The sequence below is a fragment of the Amblyomma maculatum genome, chromosome 9 (genome assembly GCF_055883805.1).
Source record: "Amblyomma maculatum isolate TAMU_Amacu chromosome 9, ASM5588380v1, whole genome shotgun sequence".
NCBI lineage: Eukaryota > Metazoa > Arthropoda > Arachnida > Ixodida > Ixodidae > Amblyomma > Amblyomma maculatum.
In genome coordinates this window covers 27,263,125-27,279,134 of record NC_139352.1, presented here as the reverse complement: position 1 = coordinate 27,279,134, position 16,010 = coordinate 27,263,125, and the positions used below count along the sequence as shown (strand labels likewise).

Genomic DNA, 16,010 nt, shown 5'->3' with positions numbered 1-16,010 from the left:
GGGGCTTGATACGCGACTCTTAGCAACGCCCCGGAAAGCTTTTTTCTTTTTTTATGTCGGTGGTGGGCTGCGCTGCTTTTGGTTTAGGTCGAACCAATATTCGTTCATACAAGGACGCGTTATGGAAATACTAAAGAAAACATAATTAGAGGTATACAACAACATTAACAAAAGAAAAACAACAATAATTCATCCTTGTACGACGCAAGGACGTCTTAAGCCAAAGTGTTGCGAACACATGACCACTGGTCAACTGAAAGCAACGAGGATAGTATTTTATAGAACAGTGAGGTGCTCGAAGGTATTTTTACATGGCAGGAAGGGCCCACAGCACTTAAAGGGCCACTGTCCAGGGAAGGACCTTTTATACGAAGGAGCCCAGTGTTTCGATCAGGTACCGGAGATAGTCTGTGCAAAATGCTACAGTGACACGCGCGCCGCAAAGCAACGAAAATACAAATCAAAGCTCTCTCATGCTCTCCTTCGGGAAGCCAGCTTCCCCGTTTCCTTCGCTGGCTCGTCGAGCCACATTAATGACGTACTTTTCGCGAGCGACGTCCATTGGTCCGTCTCGCTGTCTAAGTGTGAAGGATGGGTGTCTACCGCTCGCTGCGCGCTTTTCCCTCGCCACGGCCCGACTGAATCCAGAGACGCGCGCTCCCTCGCCCGTTTTCTTTTTTCTTTTTCGCGCAGGCGGAGTGCCACACCCCACCTCCCGCCAAACGCGGAGGAGGAAGGGGAATTTGTTTTGCGGAGACTAGACGACCGGGTAGGAGAGTGAAAAACCTTTGCGAGGGAACGGAAGGAGAGAAACACGACAGAATCGGGTGATTGGGGTGGCTGTAACTGCGTTATTAGTTACTCTTTTCAAAAACATTTTGCGGCCTTGCGTTCTGGGGGCGAAGTTTCACAGTCACCGGGGAAGAAAATATTTTCGACCACAGGGTGGACAGTGGGCCTTTAAAATACTGATGCCCACACTGTACGCAAGCCACAAGCATAGGACGCTTCGGACGTCGATACGCAGACCGCTGCGATGGATTCGAGCCCCGAGCACGCGCCAGGAGCCCACACACTCAGTCTGCCTAATCTTCGTTCATTCGACTTGTACAGCAATGTCATTGCACATGTGGGGTGCCGGCACGAGTTTGAACGAGCCGATGTCCTCTCCTGGCCAGGTCGGCGTGTCTTTGTGCCCCTATAACGGGTTGTTTTGTTCTGGTGTCCTCGCCTTCTCGTTGGTGGAGGAGGAATAGAGCGCTCTTTCATAAGCACTTATCCAGCCTGCGAGATCCCAGTCGTGCTTCGGTTACGATTATTAACGACTCTCCTTTTCTTTTGCCTTAGGATATGACAAAGCTTTTCCGTATATTACACCGCGCTTGCTGACCAGTTACTTTTCCCAACTTCTTGGTTCTTTAGTGCTACCTGCCTTTGTGCAGTTTCGGGCACGTGTGCCGGACAGTGAAGCGAACGGCGTACAATGCCTTGGTGTTGTCCGGAGCGTCGACTGTCTGCTTGATTTTCTTTATTATGTCTCTGTTTGTCAGTCGCGGATTGAAGCCGTATAGTTTTGCGAAGCTAGCTTGGCTTCTTCATGTTATAGGTAGCCGCTTGCTGATAGAAGTTGGCTTGGACAGGCCAAGAGCGACCTCGTAGACCTTGTACAAATGTCCTTATATGCTCGATTTGAGGTTAGCTGAGGGGCTGGTACGGGATGCTCTACGTAGCCCTGGTTGTAAACACGGGCCATGTCATCATCATCAAGCCTTCAGTTGTTTGCAACTTGCATGATCGTTCTGGTCATTTGCGCCGATGCTTGGGACAGAAGCCTGAGCGTGGGCTCGGACTTGTGGCTTTGCAGTAGCCGTATGTCACGAAATCGGCGCCCATTTTCATCAAGCCGGTACAGCGCTAGGCGCGCGCGGCGTCGCGTGGAGAGCATGGAGAGAAAAGCCCCTTCCCCGCGCGGGAGAGCGCGTAGCTTTGTACGCGTTGCCGTGACCCTCTTTCCCATTGCCCGGGGAGGACAGTGGTTCATCGGCCTGGAATGTGCCAGGCCCTTCGAGAACTTTCTATGGGACCTGGCCAATGACGACGCGCGGCTCAACGGGAGGAGAAGAGGGAGCTATAACCAGCGAAGCTATGTGTGTGTGCGCGCTAGCTTTGACGCGTGCTAACAAACAGACGCGGCGCGCCCTATTTAAAGAGACCGCGCCGTTTGAAGAGTCAGTCAGTCAGTCATTCAGTTCGTCAAGTGTTTTGCGACGTGCTCGCGCTTCGGCTGGACTCCCGGGGATCACCCGCTGCTGGCAAGCCCACGGACTTTCAAGGGAGCGGCGCTCGTCTCGTATGGCGGCCACATCGTGACTCTTGAGGCGTCGGACTGCAACAGTGCCCGGTGAACAATTTGGTGTTTATTTATGTACTCTCTCGTGTTTCATCTGTTGTAAAGCCTCTACGTTATTGGATACCTGTGTAATTGCATGCTTAGCGTTTGTATTCTGTGAACCTCTCGTCTGTTGTATTTCAAGTGATCTTGTGTATTCCTTTGTATCGTCTCTTGCTGTGCATATAAATTGTGTTTTGTTTGTTACTTCTGACTCCGATCCTTACTCTGGTTTGAACCGGCGACCGCTGGGCACCAAACGACCACCCCCCTTCGGTCACTACAAGGTAGTTGAATTCCGGCTGAGCTTGCCACGCAAGTCGAGGGCATCTCCTTTGCGACCGGAACAGCTACCCCCACTCACTCTAAGGGTGTCTGGGAGTGTGCGCACCGTTAAGGGCGCATCGTTAATAATACCCCCTTAATTATTAACGGGTGACAATTATTCTGGCGTCCGCGACAGGACGTTTGGTGCACTCAAGCTCAGAGGACGGAGAACGAGTTGGAAGAGTTTACGAAGAGGTCGTAAACGGTGTAGCAGCAGAGCGATAGCAAGAGGTACCGCGCTGAAGCGGTTGTGTAAGGTCCATTGAGAGTGCTATGTGTTAGCATTAAACAGTTCAGATTGGAGATGAATCTCAAAGAGATTATTGCCTTAGGCCTAGAGAAGGGTCTTAAAGGAGCTGAACTGCGAGAATGGGTGGACCGAAAAGAAAGAGAGGTTCTAGAACAAGCTAAGAAGGAAAGAGAAGAGGCTGAGAAAGAAAGAGAGAGAGAATGGCAGAGGAAACAAGCAGAGGCAAGGAGAAAACGAGAAGAACGAGAGAAAGAATGGCTCAAGAAACGAGCAGAAAGAGAGAGAGAATGGCAGAGGAAACAAGCAGAGGCAAAGAGACAAGAAGAAGAAAGAGAAAAGGAATGGCTCAGGAAGAGAGCCGAAAGAGAAAAAGAATGGCTGAGGAAGCAGGCAGAAAAGGAACAAGAATTCTTAAAAGAGAGAGATATCCTTCTCAAAAAGCTGGCTGAAGTTCGGCGTTTGAAAGGTATTACCGAGCCTCCGGAGGTTACCTTTCCTTATATTAGAAAGTACAGCGAACCAAGCGGTACTGTAGAAACTGGCTCCAGCAGCCAGAATGAGGTTGTGGACCAGCGTGTTCCTGCAACAGAAATTTCAGATGACCGAACTGAAGTTCAGAATTCTCAGAAAAAAGAGATTGTGCCCTCCGAGACGACAGGTTGCAGAGAAGCTGCAACGGCAGATGTCGAGCCAGAAACCTCGGTGTTTTCAAAGCCTGAAGATGAAGAAGGGCAGGATTGTAGCTCCTCATTAAATGACACCATGGCTGAGTGCATGAGTGACCGGGATGAGGAGACTTCAAATTGCAGTGAGCACGAAAGCTGGGATGAAGGTGGCAGTGCAGATCCTAACCTTGAGGATTCAGAAATGGAAGAAAGCGAAGACTGCACTGCAATGAAAAGTTTCAAGAAACATTTTAAGGAACAGGAGGTAACCAAAAGTGAGGATAATGAGTCCCTAGTTGAAAATGAGTCCTGCTTTGAGAAGGTACGACTTAAGATCGCAAAGAAAAGAAAGAAAATGAAAAGGATTGAGGGAGAACAAAGTGCTCAAAAAGACGCTCCTTTCAGACAGCAATGTTCTGATTATGCGGGTAAAACCGGATCAAACGTTCCTCGGACAAAGGTGCGAATAAAAGTGAAAATGAAAAGAAACAACTTCAGACCTGCCAAGTCAGGTGAAATGGAGCCGGAAAAGTCAAGAAGAAAGAAAAGGAAGAACTTACTGAAGGACTTGAAGCGCAAGGAGAACAGCTCAAGCAGAGAAGAAACTGGGCGGCCGGCACGGAATAATATTAGGCCTGCAGACAACATTTCTCTCCGCGAGCGTAGTGTTAGGGCCCCCAGATACAAGGGCCAAACTACTTCTGATCGGCAAATAGACAATATAAGGAAGATCGAAGCGCGAATGAGGAAGAAAAGCAGGACACGCGTGAGAAAGAAGTACCAGTGTTTCGTAAGAAAGAAAACTGGCGTATCTGAAAGTTGGAGAGGAACCGATACGTTCCAAGAAGGTGCATCCCGAGTGTGGAAATATAGGCGAAAGCATGCCTTAGGTTTGTGCGCTCCACATTTGAATAGCTGCGTTTCTGTGTTGTTGATTCTTATGTGTATCCGACAACAGTGTGGTGTCATGTTTGTGAATTTCATGGCCTTGATGTGTGAATTTTGTAATGTGTCATTACAGTTTGTGAAATTTGTGCAATATGTGTGATGTGAACATTTGCCCCTACAATTGTGAGCGCATGCACGTGCGCGCGATGTTCGTGGTTATTGTGAATATTGTGAGACAATATTCTTTAAGGGAGGGGCAGTGTCACGAAATCGGCGCCCATTTTCATCAAGCCGGTACAGCGCTAGGCGCGCGCGGCGTCGCGTGGAGAGCATGGAGAGAAAAGCCCCTTCCCCGCGCGGGAGAGCGCGTAGCTTTGTACGCGTTGCCGTGACCCTCTTTCCCATTGCCCGGGGAGGACAGTGGTTCATCGGCCTGGAATGTGCCAGGCCCTTCGAGAACTTTCTATGGGACCTGGCCAATGACGACGCGCGGCTCAACGGGAGGAGAAGAGGGAGCTATAACCAGCGAAGCTATGTGTGTGTGCGCGCTAGCTTTGACGCGTGCTAACAAACAGACGCGGCGCGCCCTATTTAAAGAGACCGCGCCGTTTGAAGAGTCAGTCAGTCAGTCATTCAGTTCGTCAAGTGTTTTGCGACGTGCTCGCGCTTCGGCTGGACTCCCGGGGATCACCCGCTGCTGGCAAGCCCACGGACTTTCAAGGGAGCGGCGCTCGTCTCGTATGGCGGCCACATCGTGACTCTTGAGGCGTCGGACTGCAACAGTGCCCGGTGAACAATTTGGTGTTTATTTATGTACTCTCTCGTGTTTCATCTGTTGTAAAGCCTCTACGTTATTGGATACCTGTGTAATTGCATGCTTAGCGTTTGTATTCTGTGAACCTCTCGTCTGTTGTATTTCAAGTGATCTTGTGTATTCCTTTGTATCGTCTCTTGCTGTGCATATAAATTGTGTTTTGTTTGTTACTTCTGACTCCGATCCTTACTCTGGTTTGAACCGGCGACCGCTGGGCACCAAACGACCACCCCCCTTCGGTCACTACAAGGTAGTTGAATTCCGGCTGAGCTTGCCACGCAAGTCGAGGGCATCTCCTTTGCGACCGGAACAGCTACCCCCACTCACTCTAAGGGTGTCTGGGAGTGTGCGCACCGTTAAGGGCGCATCGTTAATAATACCCCCTTAATTATTAACGGGTGACACCGTATGCCCAGTACTCTCAACATTTGTACTTCGGTAATCGGTTATCCTTCGAGTCTGATGCAAGATGCGCCCGCAAACCTAGGAAGAATTTGGCTCATTCGTCTACCGCCTTACGCTCTCTTACCTACCCGTTAAACAACCTTGACCAGCCTCTTTAAATTTGTGAGATACGAAGAGAAAATACCCGTGGCGCCGTATACTGTAACACAGAGATCGAGACGGAAAGCGTAGCAGAGGGTGGCATTAAAGTCCCAGGGGCTTTAGGTGGGATAGGTTCAGTGAGTACATATTATTCTGAAGTTTGCACGGACAAGTTGGTCAAAACCGTCACTTTAGATGGTTTCAGAAGGATACGGGAGACGCCTCCGGTTTACAGCGGAGACTGGTGACAATGATGATGTTGATGGTACGGTTCAAACCATTTTTAACAGGTGATTACAGTGGGTTTTGGATCGGGCCTACAAAAGCATTCCTTAGAACGCCGCTGCATTGCTCACATAAATTTAGCATCTAGCTGTCCCCAATGCAGTGCTCAAGGCGTCGTTTGGTCGCTTCAATCGCCTCGGTTTTGCCGTTTGTGTCATGCACTTTACTTCGCATCCAAGGGATATCTCCAGAATGTCCTTAGCCTTCGTCATGGCGTGCGTCGTTGGAGGGAGCGGGGACGACAGATATATGGGTACTCCAATGCAATATACCGGATCGTCTCCTGAGCAGTTTGGCATCGGAAGCATGCCGTGTTCAGCCTAGGAGCGAATCTGGCCCGAAGTCGTTGGGTACGCAGCACGCCAGCCCTAGCCTCGCTCAGAAGGCCGTTTCTGGTGGGGTTATCGTAGATGGTCTCCTTTTTGACCACTGTTTTGTTGACGCTGTAGAGTGATAGGGACGGCTTTCTTCCTTGTACAGGCTATGGTCTCTAGACAAGCTGAAAAAAAGGAACATGTCGGGCTAGATGCTTCATTATCGCAGTTTGCCTGTAGTGCGCGAAACAAAAACAAGCACCAACAAAATACGAAAACCACAGCAAACGACACTAACAGCAGGAGCGCCTTGTTGCAATATATTCCATTTTTTTTTTGAAGCAGCACATTATATGCCGTATCATTGTAATTTGTGATTTCTTAATTCAGCGGTAACTTTTCAATCATAAGTGCGCGCAAAAGGAGTGAATGTTTTTAATCGAGGCATCACAGTACAGCATGCTAGGCGAGTACATGTGAATTTCATGCACGTACGGACAATGATCATAATTGTTTTAATTATGCGCATGCGTAGGTCAGAATAAAGATAAAGTATTGACCCACCGTGATGGATCATGGCTGCTGCGATCTCTTTTTCGACGGAGGCGAAAAGAAAGGCGCCCGTGTGCTGTGCAATGTCAATGCACATTAAGAAAAAATCATGTGATCGATATTTCCGGAACCCTCCGCTGTGGCGTCTCTCAGCCTGAGTCACTTTGGGACGTTAAAACTTCGAAAAGCAAACCAAACCAAAAAGAAAACATCTCTACTACAAACGAGATCTAAAATAAAGCCACCACAACATTGCATCATACACTAATCGGGCTAGATAACAAGATGCAGATCTTCGTTTACACACTGCATATACCAGGTGCCCCTGCATTGAGTATTGCCTTGTACACTGTGCAGTATTTTTAGTCCGTAAACAAATATGGCAGATCAGTAAAAAAAAAAAAAAAAACTGTAGTATCGGAAGCATCCACCTTTGGCCTTTCAGGATGCCCCTGGCAGATGATAGTTGCCAGGTGACGTAGGCACTGATTGATAAGCGCTTTTATGTGACGACCACTAGAGGCCCCATGTTATGGCCGAATGGAAAGGCGCTGCCAACTCCCTTAGAGACATATCCATCGGCCTTATACGGGTACTTCACTGGCAGTACACTGCAGCTCTATGTAGGGCCGGGTGTTGCCAACAAATTACGAATATTGGTTCATTGAGATGGGATGGTGAGATCGGTACCCATATGCGCAGCCTTCCGGGCGCTTGGAGTTAGGCACGCTGCACCACGGAGCCCTTAAATATGGCGTCCCTCACTTCCTGAATCGCTTTAGGACTTTAAACCCTGTAACAGAAACCAAACCATTTTTGTACCACCTTTGCCAAAAGTAACCAGGCCGCGTGTTCCGATTCTCAATCTGGTAGCAGAGAATTTGTACCAATTCCGAAGTTGTAAACCTGTGCAAAAGGAAGGCGGGCTGCTGACCTCAATTCTTAACAATTTGTGATCCTCTAGGAATCAAATGAAATCAAATCAGTTTATTTGCAACCTGAAAATAAAAAGCTACCCGTTGGCAGCTTGACTGGCTCGCACCAATCAATCAATCAATTAATCGATTAATCAATCAATCAATGCTGGATTTAGAATACAAGCGAGAAGCAAAACATGCAGTTTGGTTACTTTTTCAAAGACGGTGTATAAGGCTCTACCTGTGTAGTTGATGATGCAGTAGACGAGCAAGACAGCACTCACGAAGGCAGTGCCTGTAAGGAAACACTTTCCCGAGTGCTTCGTGCACTGCATTTCAAAATTAACAGGCGCTTCCTTATCCGAGGCGAAGCTAAAGCTGTGTTCATGTCGTCTCAAAATACTAGAACATTGCTCTCCCACGACCTCTTACACATCTCGGTGCGAGGTTTTGAGAAGTCGGACTCGTTTGCAAATACCGCGCAACACACGCTCTCGAAGTACCAATGCGAAGCTGCCCGTCGTGCGGCAACGGAGACGTAGGCTGCTTCGATGCCAAGGCAGTCAGAAAATCGGACTCCAACCTTGGATAAACACGGCTGTGACTTCGCTTCCTTTGTTGCCACCTCCGCTTGCGTAACACGTCAAATACAGCGAAGGCCTTATATCGTCGGGAATCGCTGGCCTGATTAATAGGAAACGTAGGAACGAACACAAAGAAGCAAATTCGCTAAGCAGCGCCCTCACCGATTCTTGCGCCCCTCGACCCTCGTGTGTTCGTCGTTTTTGTCGTTGCATAATGACTCCCGTGAAGACGACTATAGATCGTTCGGTTTCCTTGCGGCAAGTGCGGCTTCGTATTTCTCGAGCCACGTGACGAGTTTCTCGGGAGAGGTTTTGTAACTGCCGGTTCCTGGGCATCTTTGCTGTATTGGGCTTCATAGCGCATTCTGCGCAAGCAGTCACGAATTTTGATTAACTCTTCGAGGCGCTGCGTCAACAATTATGTACCGCGTGAAACAACTAGATAGGTGGTTATGCGAAAAAATTATTTTAGGTTTTCATAATCGCGACGTGTCTGGCAGTTACTGCGGCGCTTTATACCTTCAATGCCTGTCAAAACGTAAGCCTTTTTTTCTGGTTCCTTCGTAAACTAAAAAAATCGTTTTCTTCAGGCCTAATGGGTGGAAAACTATTTAAGATTAAAATAGTCTGTATCGACTCAGAGGATTAGGAGAACGACACGGACAATAAACTGGCTGCTCCTCCTCCTGGAGAACGGTGCCTCGCTTTGACGATGGTTCTGATAGTGCGATACAAAAAGGATTTGGAAATAGGTGCCGCCCAGTAGGCATTAGTGAGTTATCTAGTTAGTTAGTTAGTTAGTTAGTTATTTATTTAGTTAGTTAGATAGATAGTTGTTAGTTAGTTAGTTAGTTAGTTAGTTAGTTAGTTAGTTAGTTAGTTAGTTAGTTAGTTAGTTAGTTAGTTAGTTAGTTAGTTAGTTAGTTAGTTAGTTAGTTAGTTAGTTAGTTAGTTAGTTAGTTAGTTAGTTAGTTAGTTAGTTAGTTAGTTAGTTAGTTAGTTAGTTAGTTAGTTAGTTATGTTTTTGTGGCTCATAAGCAATTGTGGCTATCGTGTGCCAGCTGAGGAGACTTGTTTTGCTTTATATTTCAGAGAGGGCTTCCGCTCAAGAAGCATATTACGAAGAAATTTACGAAAAAGTTTGCCATATGTTTGCAGTAATGACAATGGAACTTTCCGCGAATTCTGAGGTGTGCTTAGAAACGCTGGGATATTTATTACTGTGGTTGGTTTGGTTTATCAAGTTTAACGTCCTAAAATGACTCAGACTGTGAGAGACGCCGTAGTGGAGGGCTCCGGAGCAATTTCGACCACCTGGGGTTCTTTACCGCGCACTGACATCGCACAGCACACAGGTGTCTTGCTTTTCGCCTTCCTGAAAAAGCGTCCGCCGCTGCTGGAATTCGGTCCCGCATCAATGGGTATAGTAGCCGAGTACCCTAATCACTGCGTCACCGCGCCGGTTTTATTTATTGCATTTATGCAGCTGATTTCGTCTGAGGACTTTCACCAGCTCATACAGGTGATGCTGGCGTAGCTATGCTTTCCTTAGCGTAAATGTTGGGAATGCCTTGTTCAATGGATGTTTGGCAAAGACTTACAAACGCTGTTGTGAAGGCAGGCCCCGAACGCATGCTTTCTGTGTTCGAGAAAAGACCTTCGAGGCTAGCCTGATGGAATTTATCCATACAGGAGTACAGTTTTCAGGTCATACATCGCGAACGGAAGAAAAACCAAATACAAATGCCCTCAGCCGTGCGGAATGGCTGGCGTGTTCATTTTATATCCCTAAATGGAGGAAACTACGCTGCAGGATGGCAGAAGGGTAACTTTCTACCAAGGAGAAAAATTACGAGGGAGAGAGAGAGAGAAAACTTTTAATGAGCATAATGATCAGTAAAAATTCGCAGGAGCTGGGTGGTCGGTGCCCCTAGTCCAGGGCTCCGCTGGCAGCAGCTGACTTGCGGACTAGCTGGATAATCCAGGCTTGCTGGTCCAGGTTGTCGCTGGTCAGGGCCGCCTCCCACTGCTCGTGTGTCGGGCATGGCACAATTAACGTTGGGTCAGGTTTATCCTGGCATTCCCAAGAGATGTGATAGAGTGTGGGGCTTGCACTGCACCAAGGACAGTAACTCGTGTATTTTGTTGGGCTTATCTTATTTAAAATTTGAAGATTAGGGAATGTGTTTGTTTGTATTTAAGGAGAAAAATTACGAGGGAGTTTGGCGACTGAAGTAGTGAAAGGCGAAACCCTCAGCGCCACATTCTGCTACGAAACTGTCATTAACGAGTAGTAATTAATTATTAATGAATTATTTATCAATGCAATATTGAATTAATGATTAGTAATTAGTCAATTAATTAGTGATTAATTAGTATCTGATTATTGATTGACATATGGTTATATAAGGCACGCATTCGCGCATACTGTGGTGGGGCTCTGTGATTAGTCGAGAACTCTATGACGTCATCCCGCATCGGCCAATCAGAGCCACCGCAAAAGCAAGACACATTTTGTCCACGACAGTATGAGCCATTAAAATGCAGATGTGGGAAAGGCTCTGTGATCACTACCACACCGCCGGAACGGCACATTTAGTGTTCGGGGCAGAGAAGTCAGCAAAGGGCCGTTTACGTACGAGGTGCATCTTAATTCGCCTATCTTAGGTATGCACGAGTAATGTACCAAACGCACATTTGGTATTTTGATCCTATGCCGCTGTGTGTACTGATGGTTCAATGTTCCAAGTTATTCGACACCTTCACTTTTAACTACATATTGAAATGAGCTGTCACATCTTGTTAGATCACGCTATAGCCACAGCGACTGCTGATAAGTAATCTATAAACGTATTTATATTTACAGTTCATAGGATTAGTGCCGAATTCGCGGGTAATCTTCATCGACCCCCAAGTTGAAATTTAGTACCTTGGAATAATAGTTTGGCTTGTGAAATGCTTCAAAAGGTTCCTAGCGATGAAAGGAGAAGCATTTGCTAGTATTTAAATAAACACTAGGTCAGTGGCTTAGTTCAAGAACCAATAAAACTGCGAGTTGAGCTCACGCAAAACTGTTTCTTCTAATCTAGCTTACTCGGACATTATTTTGGTACCTGTTCATCTCTATTCAAGTTGACGACAGCGAGGAAATGCAGTTGGAGCGAAATTATATAATTTCTAATCTTTATTGAATCAGCCCGCCGTCATGTTCGCAATCTTCCTTTGCTCCCCTTCCCACGCGTAGGGCAGCCTACTGGGCATCACCCGGTTAACCTCCCAGCCTTTATATTCTATTATCTCTCTCTCTCTTTACCGTCACTAAACTGAAGTCTAGGAATTTTTAATCCAGTTAATAATTGATATGAGCCTGGAGGTAATACTTTCCTCTTAGAAGTGGGCGTGTGGAATCCCAAGATGTGAGCGTGGTGAAAGGATGAGGAGGGTACCCGCAAATTATTGTATTGCCGAAAAAATAATAATTTCTAGACTGATAGCTGTTGTCGGTTCGCGCTTCGCAAAATGGTCTTTCAGTCTCCAAACGATAATAGGCCTACGGTTGACTCATGATCTTAGAGTTGGAATCGTTTCTTGGAGAGCAACATCTTTGGAAGTTACTTCGCAAAAAAGGCTCCAAGTCATCCTCAGGAAAGCAAGAAGGTGTGAGAAAGCGCACAAAACTGACAGTTTATTTTTTTTTTTACAAGTGATAAATGACTGTGGAAAAGGACACGAATTGAGGAAATCTAATTGCGTCAAACCAATTCGCGCATCAATGCGCGTCAAGGGAGTTAATTGATTGATTGACTGAGTATATTCTGCACGCCGCAGTATCCCCTCGAGCACTCTAATGTTTGCTTACATATTACTTGATGATGAGTTCTCTTCTAGGCCATTTTTTGTATCACTATAAGGCGTCTGATACGTTGGGCAGTTATTGTACGTCACTGTTTCTTGTATTTTTGAGTGTTACATATTTTATTGGTTTTACTAGATGTGATATTTTCAGCTAGAATTGCTGACGTGTGCACGGTATTATCCGCATTTTGTGTTGTGCATAACGTAGGTTTCCTTCAGAATTGTGCCGCTGGTTTGAGTGCAGGTTTGAGTGCAGTTTCCAGTGACCTTACATGGCATTCTCACGTTACATCCGTTACTAACGATGCTAACCGCACACTTGGCTTTCTTCGGCGTAACCTAGCTCAGGCACCTTCTTCTGGTAAACATCTAGCTTATGTAACCCTTGTAAGGTCCAAATTGGAGTACGCATGCGCATTGTGGGACCCGCATCTTCAAAACTTGATATCTACCATTGAATTAACACAAAACCGTGCAGCTAGATTTATCTTCTCTGACTATTCTCGTAATACTAGCGCCACTAATCTAAAAGCTAATGCCGATCTCCCAAGCTTGCAAGCACGCCGTAAAATATCTAGACTCTGTTTATTTCATAAATTTTATCATGCCTTATCATCTAGCACAGCAGTCATCATGCCGATTCATCGAACATCCGGTCGCATCAGCCACACCTTGGCCGTTTATCCGCCACATTCCCGAACGACAACGCACCTCAACTCATTTTTTGTAAGGACAGCCATCGACTGGAACGATCTTCCCACTGACATCGTCGCTCACTCTAACCCAAGCCATTTCAGAACCGCCATTGAAAATTTTTTTTTGTTAATCTCGACAATACTGTCAAGCCTACCCTCATGTAAAACCCCGTACTCCTGGGGTCTTTGAGGTATTGGAAACAAATAATTAAATAAATCTCCTTAGTGAGAAGAAGAGTACCAGGCCCTCTTTACATATCCTCAGGCTCTGGCATCTCCTTTTTCGTCGATCTGAATAAAAACGAAATTGCGACCCCCGATGATCGCTTGACGCAAAAAAGGACGCAGTAGCATGATGTATTTCTTGGCAGGGTTGCGTCGACTTTACTGGCAACTACGTGACTTCTTCATCACGAGGTGGTGCTTATCGTGTTGTGAATTCTGCCGTTTCATTAGCATAATATAGTCCGTTATCGGTAATCGGAGTAGATCCTAAGAAAAACGCAAGCATGTCGCCGGGTAGAGAAAAAGGTGAGGACTACGAAGGAGATCAGGAAGCTTATAGGGTTAAAGAGCTCATGAAAAACTATTTACTAAAATTATAAACCAAGCTTGAGCAATAGGTCTCCCATATATTCTCTTTATAGCAAAACAATGTTTAAGCTAGATTTTATTAGCACCGAACATACGGCCGACCGAAAATCATGCGTCTCCTCTCCCCCTCAGCTCAACCCACGCCGGCGCGCAAGAAAAAAAAAAACCGAAAAAAAAAAAACCGTCGTGACTGTACCCCACCACACCCCGTCCCGCCTGCGTAACTTGGCAGCGTCCTAAGAGAAGGCGCGCCCAGCAGCCCCAGTGACTCCATTTGGGAGGTTTGCGCGCGGAGATGTATCGCCTCAATCGGTTGCGGGCGGTCACCAGGAGCACTACTTAAGAATTATTTGCAAATTATTGGCTCCGCGGAAAGTATTCAAGTTTGTCTCGAATATTCACAAATACCACTTCTATGGAATTTTTTCATTAGAATTTTACCTCAAATAGCAATTGAGGGGTACTTTAATATAGCCACAGGTGGCGTAGGATGAACTCAGTTTCAAGAGTATGGTTCAATGTCTTGGCCACACAGTAAGAAGGCGAGGCTAATTATGATGATCAGTGAGGAGCGTTGTCCTTCTATAGATTTCAGCACTTGGAGAACGCGCTTTTAACTGTGAATTTGCCCGTCTCTCAACCCTGCTACAGCCTCTATTTATGCTGGGGCAGTGTTCAAATGTATAAATCTACATACGCGTTCTAGGGTGTACAAGACATTTCCCTTGGGCGATTGCCGGAATGCGAGATCTTCATTGCCCTCTGCAGGGGAGTACGCGGAGCCAGAGCCCCACCCGTGCGGCGAGTCCGGCTTCGAGTGCGACGCCAGCAAGGGGCACGTGTGCCGGGGCCCCTGGGAAGGCCCAAACTTCGGCATCACAAACTTCGACAACTTCGGGCTCGCCATGCTCACCGTCTTCACCTGCGTCACCAACGAGGGATGGACGGGGGTGCTATACAACGTGAGCCTCGATGTCGGGAATTTAAACCCCATTTCAATCAGTGCGATAAATAGCTTGTTCCCTTTTAGGCGAAAGCCTTTCTAGGTTCATGATGTTCGCGAGATTCTACGAGATTCCGCGATATCTGTCAGCGACACGTCGCAAACGGTTCTGACGTCAATATAATTCCCCGTTAAGAACGTCACAATTGGTTCTGACGACAAAGTCAAAGGAAGAAAAGAAAGTAATTAAACTATAACGAAGAGACAGACACCCAAGTAAGAGGAAGAACAGAAGAGGTAGACAGAATAGAGAAAGAAAGAAAGGAGGAAAGGCTTTCGCCATTAGGCTAATTAAGCGTAGCTAAATGCAATCCTGCTTTTTTTTTATATTTTGTCCCCGCCAAGAATGTATCTTGCAAGGCGCATTTAGCTATCCCCCTCACACCAAAGACCAAATGAGGACGTGCATAATATATGTCGTCACCGTTGCACATGAAAATGCTGATAAGCAGCAATTTTCAGATGCCAATACGCAGGCTTTTCGAGGCACCCCAGCCGCTGTTATTGAAGCAGTGCCACTCATAGGGCGGAGTGCGAAATATACCCACACTTGCGTCCCCTGCAGGCGTAGCGTGGAAGCCTGCGGCCGCCGTTACGTCACGCACGTCGACGCGCTGCAGTCTATGACGTGAAGCGATCAAAAAGATAGAAATTTTCGTGAAAGTGCTCTAGTCCTAAGTTTGGGCGCAATGGGAGAGACAGCGTATTTATATTGGGGATTGCCGAGAAATCGATAACGTACAGCTATCATTGCAAAATGTCTATGTTCGACGGGGCGTAATTCAAAGCTGACCACTGCACGATTAGACGGACGTCCTGTCAGATGAACGGGTGGGCAGGCAAGTAAGCAGGCAGGTTGATGGATGGATGTATGCATGCTGTGTCCCCTTTGTAATAGAGTGGTAGCAGATGTCGCCATTCTCGTTATTTTTAAAGTGAAGTTCGTCTACGCGTGTAGAAAAAGAATGAACTGCAGTAATAGTAATAATAGTTGCCTTATTTTCTGTCATAATCCTCCGACCACAAGGCATCCTTCATTGCAGTCAGAGCGCAGGTGGAAGTTCGAATTGAAGAAAACGTGTTTACGGAAAATGGAGTAATTGGTAACTGTACTGTCGTGACGCTGGGGCTATGTCGACCCGGCCTTCACTTGGTAGCGTGCAGAGACTCGGGGTTGAAGTAGGATTGAATCTTCGAAGTTGGTGAAATATGTACAAGCAGGTTTAATGGCACTTTGAGAAACTTATTTACAAGATTATTTACACGAAAAAGAAGGGTACATCAGCAAAATGGCAAGCGTTAAGAGTTCATAGCGAGAAGCGACTGGATGAG

General features: G+C 46.7%; 1 protein-coding gene across 7 annotated transcripts in view; it reads left to right on the top strand.

The window, feature by feature from the left end:
- Positions 1 to 16,010, top strand: part of LOC146178643 (muscle calcium channel subunit alpha-1-like) — a 240,850-nt gene that overhangs the window by 105,551 nt on the left and 119,289 nt on the right. For all 7 annotated transcript variants that reach the window (XM_084578446.1, XM_084578444.1, XM_084578443.1 and 4 more), the window contains exon 7: positions 14,444 to 14,637. In XM_084578446.1, coding sequence (XP_084434572.1) covers positions 14,444 to 14,637 — 194 coding nt within the window. The remainder of the gene's footprint in view (positions 1 to 14,443; positions 14,638 to 16,010) is intronic.